The sequence below is a fragment of the Nematolebias whitei genome, chromosome 8 (assembly GCF_014905685.2).
Source record: "Nematolebias whitei isolate Nwh7 chromosome 8, NemWhi1, whole genome shotgun sequence".
In the NCBI taxonomy this organism is placed as follows: domain Eukaryota; kingdom Metazoa; phylum Chordata; class Actinopteri; order Cyprinodontiformes; family Rivulidae; genus Nematolebias; species Nematolebias whitei.
Window position 1 is genome coordinate 33,513,721 of NC_056505.1, and position 8,083 is coordinate 33,521,803.

The 8,083-nt window shown below is 49.1% G+C and overlaps 1 protein-coding gene across 1 annotated transcript in view; it reads left to right on the forward strand.

The window, feature by feature from the left end:
- LOC119413663 (calcium-binding protein 1-like) overlaps nucleotides 1-8,083 on the forward strand; it is a 14,387-nt gene that overhangs the window by 4,577 nt on the left and 1,727 nt on the right. Inside the window, exon 6 of the mRNA XM_037680717.1 lies at nucleotides 782-842. Coding sequence (XP_037536645.1) covers nucleotides 782-842 — 61 coding nt within the window. The remainder of the gene's footprint in view (nucleotides 1-781; nucleotides 843-8,083) is intronic.

An 8,083-nucleotide genomic window follows, 5' to 3' on the forward strand; every position in this document is an offset into this window, starting at 1 on the left:
TTTTAGGCATAAAAGCTGGGTTTGGTCTTAAATCAGCTGAACTACCGTCAGCCTGAATTCTGAGACATGACGGAGCGGCAGAGAAGGCAGATAAATCACTCATCCTCTTAGCGGATGTTAAAACCAGCAGCAGGGCTGTTTAAAGAGACAAGAATTTAAGTGAAAAACTGATCCAGAGGCTCAAATGGAGCTTGATCAGGGCTCGCAGGACCAGCGTTAAATCCCACTGTGGAACAAGTGGGCGTGAAACAGGCCTACGTCTTTGTACACCTTTTAGAAACCGCTCCATCAGCGGGTGATTAAAAGCCGTTCTGTCTCCGAAACCTTCGTGGCAGGAAGAGATGGCTGCAGCGTATGTTTTAATCGTGCTGAATGCCAACTTCCTATCCATCAGCTGTTGTAGAAAAAAACAACACGCCGCCTAATGGGCATGAGGTGGCCTTTACACCTTTCTCTGTACACCAGCGCTGAAAAGCCGTCCACTTTGATGTGTACAGAGCTGTGGTAGATGCAGCACGTGAATCTTGGATTGTGCGCACTACCTCCTGCGGGAGACCCATCCTCTCTAAGCGGGACAGCTCAGCGGCCAGACCCACAGGTGCTGGCCTATTTCTGAGTAACTCCTGATCGCTCCTCCTGCTTGAAGGAGAGTGACCTCCCTCTACGGCAGTTTCCACGGACGACCCGACAACAGATGTTGCATGACTGGGAACCATGGTGCGTTCACGCGCTCGGGAGCCACCAGAAGAGCTGTCAATCCCTCCTCCTGAACTCGGTTCAGGAACCATAAAATCAGAGGAAGTGGGGAAAAACGCGTACAAGAGCGTTTTGGGCCATGGGCTGTGAGCAAATGCATCCACCCCCAGCGGTGGATCGTCTCGCGGGCTCAGGGGAAAACCATAAATGACACTGAGCGTTCTTCTCGTGTCGCAAAACAGGTCCACAGCTGCTTTGCCAAACTTCTGCCACGTCTGAACCGTCAGGTCTGGCTGGAGAGTCCCATCCCCGTGACGTGGGCCGCCCCTGGACATCACATCTGCCCCTCTGTTCAGAACACTGGGTATGTAAACTGATGGTTATGTATGCAGCAGTCATCATGTTGTCTGAGTAAATCAACACCTGTTGATTCTGTAGCACGGGAGCAAAGTGTTGAATCACATTCAGCACTGTGCGACACTCCAAAGACATTTATTTGGGCTGATGTGTGGTGGGGCCACAGCGCCCCTACTGCTTGAGATAGGTATGTCCCCCCCCAGCCTGACAGCGACGCGTCCGTGAAGACTGACACGTGTGACGTGGGTCTGCTGACGGGAACTCCCTCTGACAGAACCAGGGTGTTTCCCCAGTGTCGGAGGTCTGCTCTCTCGGAGGGAGGGGCAGTGATCGTCTGTCTCTTTTGTTTTACTGGATCCACACGCAGACACACAAACCACCTCTGGAGGCGTCTCATGTGTAACAAACCCAGCGGAACCGCTGTGTGAGCTGATGACATCATTCCTAACAGCTTCAAGACTGAAATAGCTGTTCCCACTTTGCCAGGTCTACATGGCGAAGTTGACTTTTAAAAGTGTCGAACCTCGTTTGTGATAAACGAGCCTTCATGGTGGTTGAATTTAATTCTACTCCCAGATAAACAATTGTCTGGGCCGAGAAAAAAAATCGAGCTTTTCTTCCAATTTATGGCGAAAACCAGATTTGACAGGTGTGATGTCCACACCTGAGCCTGCATCAGCGCCTCCTGTCTGGAGTGACAGGAGCAGCAGATCATCCAGGTAAAACAAAAACTCTCATCCCTGCTCTGTGTAACAGATACTTCATCCCCTGAAAGGAGAAAAAATGCAGGAATTTTCTGTGTTTTGAGATGATCGGTATGCGTTTCTCTGGATGTTGTACAACAGCTGTCTGGTTGTCAACATGTGAAAAAACGGTCTGTCAATGATCATCTTGTTGAAAAAAAACTGACAGATCCACGATCGGTCTCATTCCTCCGGTCCGTTGGAAACCGGGAAGTAACGTGAGTAAAACCGTGTTTTCTCTCTGTTGGGGAACTCTGGAGATTACTTTTATCAGAAACACTTGGACTTTTGCATTTAGGGATGAGATTTGGTCTGATGATGACAGGACCGTTTCTCTAACTCCTCCGAACGGAGGGGGTCGGGTTGCAAACTGTAACTTGTAACTATTTGCATAACGCCCTGTCCATCCATCTGACCGGCGAGCATGTTTTAGCCCCTCTACGTAATGTTCGTGGAGTGAACGTGCGTTTAAGGTATGCATCACGTTGTACGGCCGTCAGCAGTCCACCCCTCGAGACCGCTGTCATGCATCGCGGGAATGTTTTCTGCGTGACCCAAGGCGAGGCTTCCTCGAAAAAAGGCTCTGAACGCGCTCGTGCGCTGCGTTCGGGCCGCAGACCAACCTTCATGTACGGTGGGCCGGTGTGTGCTGAGGCAAAGCATGTGACAGCTGATGACGCTGTGGGGCTGCGCGATTGACGTCGCTGTGCGAACGTTGAGAGGCGGAGGGCGTGACTTCATCTACGCCGTGCTGTTGGAGTGAAGGCTGCGAGCCCCGCGGGAGTACACGTTTTCTCTGGAGGGACGCGCGCCGCTCTCGCTGGAAGGAGGCGGAGCTCGTCATCAGGGTTCGTTCAGCTGCCTCACGCTTATGCTGAGACGCGGTGGGTGACGGCTGCCCGCGTTTGATTCGGTGGGGTGAGTGCCGCTCTTGTGAGAGCGAAGACCTCCACCTCACCCAGCCTGCGGTCCACATTTATACTGATGTGAGCCGGAGAGCACCGGGCAGCTGTGTGTGTGTGTGTGAGCCACATCAACACAGCGCCGTTGGATGGAGGCGGTTTCATCCCACGAGTGCGAGTTTGACACCGCTTGGGTGAGGATCGTGCTGCTCTGGATGATAACGAGTTATTTTCGCTTACCATTGTGTCGTGTGATCGACTCGTCATGTCTTGGAGCGACGGTGAGTTTAAAAAACCCTTATTTAAGGACACCGGCTCGTTATGTGTGAAAGATGTGTGCGCAGCCGCTGTGAGTTCATCCGAGCTTACAGACTGGCTAAAAAACAAACACTTTGATCATTGAATGATGATTTATTTCAACTTTCGTGTCACTTTTACGCACACCCTCCGGAGACCGTCATTTTCAAAACTTCTCCCTCTTGAGCTCTGAGATTTGTTTGCCCAGAGCGCTGTCTTGCAGGCGAACTCTGGGGAAAACGCCGAACTGCAGGTTGCCGGAATGAAGAGGGCTGGATTCTGACGGGCGGGGCTGGTGGTGGAACTGAGCGAGAGCCGCGGCCGTGGAAACGTCGGTGCTTGCTAGCGACAGTCCCTCCAGTGGGCCGGGGGGCGGGATGAGCCGCGCAGCTTGATGAGGTGGCGCACAGCCTCTGGCACCTCCTCCGACTGCTTCAACTCGCTAGCATGGAACTGAAGCTGCTCTCGGAACAGCGCGTCCGCCGTGATGGGCCCTCCATCAGGTCTTTGTGCAGTTTCTCCGGCAGCGAGGGAGAGTAATGAAACCAAGTGGATCGTTGGATCATCGTCATCCATGCTGCAATCGTCGACAGGCAAACCGTAGAAGAGGCACACATGTTGAAGATAACATCTGCTGCCTTACAGAGGGAGTTCTTTGTCTCCAAGGCAGGTCTGTGACCTTCAGCCCCTTTGGACAGGCTATATGCTAGCAGCGCCACGTTGTTGCTAGCTGCGGCTGCCTGAAAGCACATTGATGGGCTCGATTGGAGAGCGCAGTAAACGTCTGGTTCGTGTTTCTCCGGAGGGATGGGACGCTGCTCCGACCTGGACAGCTTAGCTCCGAAGCTTCAACGAGGCTCGGCTCCAGGGGGGTTACCGAGGGGTAGTCCCACCCGGTGAACCCTTCCACTCTGGTGATGGGTGCGGACTGGGGACCGACTCTCCCAATCTACCAGGAAAAACCCGTCTGTGGCCTCGCCCGTAGGAGGTCCTGTTGGGAGCGCGAGGCCATATGGGTCAAGACGGGGAGCCGGAATGGAGCCCAGAAAATAACCTTCCTGCCGGATCATCCGAACTGGCGGGAAAGGCGTAGGACGTAAAAAAGGGGTCCTTTCATGTCAGCCTCCTCCTGGGTTACGCCGGGCAACCCCTGGGGCGCCATCGGACGGGAGCGGTGTGATCGCCGATGCGAAAAACGAGGTGGGATGGGGTGAGCATTCACTCAGCCCCCTCCACCCCCACTACGCTCCCCAGGAGGGAAAAGGCAGCGGGGGCTGCAGCTGAGCACGCCTATCCCGGAGGAACCATCCGATTCGCTCCGAGGGTCGGCGATAAGAGGAAAAAATACAAGATGGCGTTGTCCAGCGTGTAGTGACCTGTCATTGAGAAATATTCCTCTGCGCTTACCTTGAATAGGACTACTCGTCATCTTCTCCTCGGGGAGGAGAACTCACCGGACGACCGGAGGTCGACTGCCGGGCCAAGCATCCTTAACAAAGGTTGGTCATCTACACAATTTTCCTTCTTTGTTCTTCTGACAGTGCTATATTAGCTCGCTGAAGAAAAAATGGGAGCCGATTTCCCACTCTTAACGTAATTTATACGGACCGGGTGGGGCCCACACAGCAGGTGGGCGTGGACTAAATTTGTTTCAGTGCTTATGCTGCGCATAACGGGATAAACCCACTAAAGCGAAAGCCTTAAAGGGCGAAGCTTATACGACATAGAACTTCCGGATTTTTAGTTGTGTAATCCACAATCACCAGCATAAACCGGTTACCTGCTTTACTCTTTTCAACCGGGCCCACTATGTCCATACCCAAGCGTTGAAATGGTGTACTCAGAACTGGAAGAGGTTGGAGAGGAGCTTTGAGAGTCTAGCTGATGTCATTTGGCATTCTGGACATCTCCTGCAAAACTGCACAACATCTTTACGCAAGCCAGGCCAAAAGAAACAGCGCTTTATGCGGGCTAAGGTCTTATGCTTCCCCAGGTGGCCAGCCCAGGGATTGAATGGCCCAACTTCAAAACAGTTTGAGGGTACATTGGTTTAGTATGACCCTCCTGTCCACATAACAAATGGGCTTTTTCCCCTTGAAATTTTGAACCAAATCTCTTTTACAGGTAGCTTACCCACAGCCAAAACTGGTTGGGCTGGAGATTGATGGCGGCCATCCATTTCCAGCTTTGAAAAGCCCAAGAGTTCGTCCTCCTTGCAGCCACAAACACAGCCAGTTCAGCAGCCTCCTTTGCAGTCTTTGGATTGTGTTATTTTATCCACACCTGAAGTTCTGGTGACAACATTCTTAGATACTGTTCAAGAATAATAATTTCATTGATTTGTTCGACCGTTTTACCGTTAGGTTGCACCCATTTGACATACAGCTCCTTCAGCCTTATGTAGATCTCTTTTGGAGTTTCTTCTAGCTCCACCTGAAGCGAGCAGAATCTTTGCCTGTAGGTTTCACTGTTAATGTCATACTTCTGCAAAACAGCTAGTTTAACTTGATCATAGTTCATAGACAAATCAACATCCATGTGCACAAAGGCACTTCTAGCTTTGCCTGTTAGCAGAGGTATTAAATGAAAAGCCCAGTCAGTTCTTGGCCAGAAGCTATTCTTTCAAAAGTAATGAGAAAATGTTCAATGTCATCTTCTTCACTCAATTTTTGCAATTTAGGTGCATAAGAAACAGATGACTGTGCATAAAGGTCACCTGATTGTGTTGAGGTGAGGCTGCCACTCCAGGATCTGGTGGTTGTGTAGGCCGCACTGGTGATGTTGTCAGAAGAGCAGAGGGCGTGGTCTGGGGTTGGCTCTCCCTTTTAAACAATCTGAACTGTTGTTGTAGTTCCTCAAATTTCTGTTGTTGCTTAGGATTTTTGCTGGTCCAGTGGTCCTCTTTGGCCTTCTGATGTCCTATATGGGCTCGGAGAAGGTTAGCCAAGTCTGCTAGTGTTGGTTCATTCCCCTCCTCATCCGTGTCAAACACTCCACCAACAGCTCCATGTTCCTCCGCAGCCTCTCCTTCATTAAGCTCAGCACTGGGTTCTCCTCTTGTTCGTCCTCTTCCCCTTCCAGGCATTTTGGAAACTTTTCTTCTCGGAAAACGAAGGAGACACTTCTGACACCAACTGTGAGGGACCAGACTCCAATGAGGACAAAAAAGTGTTCAAAGTAGAAAAAAAGGTTTCAGTTTTAATTCTTCCAAAAATAGTTAACAAAGCCTAAAAACTTAGGCAAGAATAAATCAAAAGGTAAGTAACAAATTTGGATCCAAACTGACTGAGATCAACTGAACTCTAACTGAACACAAAAAAGCCCTCTCCTTCAAACAAACAAAAGGCTGCTTAAATAGAGGTGGAGTAACCTAAGTCTACCACATGAGGGAGGTACAACATGACAAAGAACAAATAAATACAAAATTAACTAAAGCATCCTATGAAACAAATAAAGCAAAACTAACTTTAACTTAGCACAAACAGTAAGTGAATATTTAAGTGACAAAATTAACTATTGAGATCAACTTGAAACAAGTCTCCCCCTTCAGTCTTTCAGAAAATGGTTTGCTCCAAGTTTCCTCCTCCAGCTGGTTTATATCAGCAGCACCTCAAACAAAAAACAAGTGTAAGTAGACCATTCAGACAGACATTAACTAAATGAAATGACCAACTTAAACAGACTATAAGCTGTAACTAATATAAAGAAAAAATAAATACTAACACAATGTGGTGGTGGTAGGAGCATCCACCACACACTCCCCCTCCTCTGAAGGTTCGCTGGCGCAGCGGGACAAGTAGTCAGCTGTAATATTTTGTCTGCCAGGGATGTGTTGCACCTCAAACTTGTAGGGCTGCATGGCAAGGTACCAGCGGGTTATTCGACTATTGGTATCCTTCATCTTCCCCAGCCATTTTAAAGCTTTGTGGTCAGTTTCCAATACAAATTGTCTCCCCAGGAGATAATAGCGGAGTGAGTCCAAAGCCCACTTTATAGCCAGGCATTCCTTCTCTATTGTGGAATAACGGGTTTCTCTAGGAAAAAGCTTACGGCTGATGAAGGCGATTGGATGACGATCACTTGGAGAACCCTGAAGCAGCACAGCACCAAGACCTTTATCCGATGCATCGGTTTGGAAAATAAACTCCTGCTGGAAGTCAGGGCAATGGAGCACAGGATCTTTACTTAAGGCCTGTTGAATATCTCTGAATGCTTGCTTAGCTTCTTCAGACCACTGTAGAATATTCGGGCCCTGAAGACTGGTCATGTCTGTAAGAAGAGAAGCTCTAGCAGAGTAATTAGGGATAAATCTGTGATACCAACCAGACATACCCAAGAAGGATTTAAGTTGTTTTCTTGTCTGGGGAAGGGGGCAGGACTGGATGGCTTCAATTTTTTTTCAATTTGTGGCTTCACCAATCCTCCTCCGATGACAAAGCCAAGGTACTCAAGTTTCCCTCTTTGCTATAGCACACTTTGTTGAATTCACTGTTAATCCTGCTTTCTGGAGACACTCAAAGATCACTTGCAGATGTTGCAGGTGTTCATCCCAGCAGCTGCTGTAAACAATGATGTCATCTAGATATGCAGAGGCTAAATGTGAGAGGCCATTGAGTACCTTATCCATTAGGCGTTGGAATGTGGCAGGAGCCCCGTGCAGTCCGAACGGCATCACTCTGAAGTGGTAAAGGCCCCATGGTGTTCTGAAAGCCGTCAGCTCTTTGGACCTGGGAGAGAGTGGTACTTGCCAATATCCTTTGGAAAGGTCAATGGTGGTGAGATATTTTGCTTTGCCTAGTTTCTCAATAAGATCGATTTGTGGTGTTGGATAAGAATCAAATTTTGACTGAATTTAAATGGCGAAAATCAATGCAAAACCTTATTGTTCCATCTTTTTTTTAGGGACAAGAACAATTGGATTGCACCACTCGCTCTGTGATGTCTCAATAATCCCAAGGGAAAGCATCAACTCAACTTCCTTTTTTAGTGGTTCGAGAAGTCTCTCAGGTATGCGATAGCTCAGTCGTTTTGGAGCAGCATGCTTTTTTAAGATAATGTCATGAGTTATCACATCAGTGTAACCTGGAT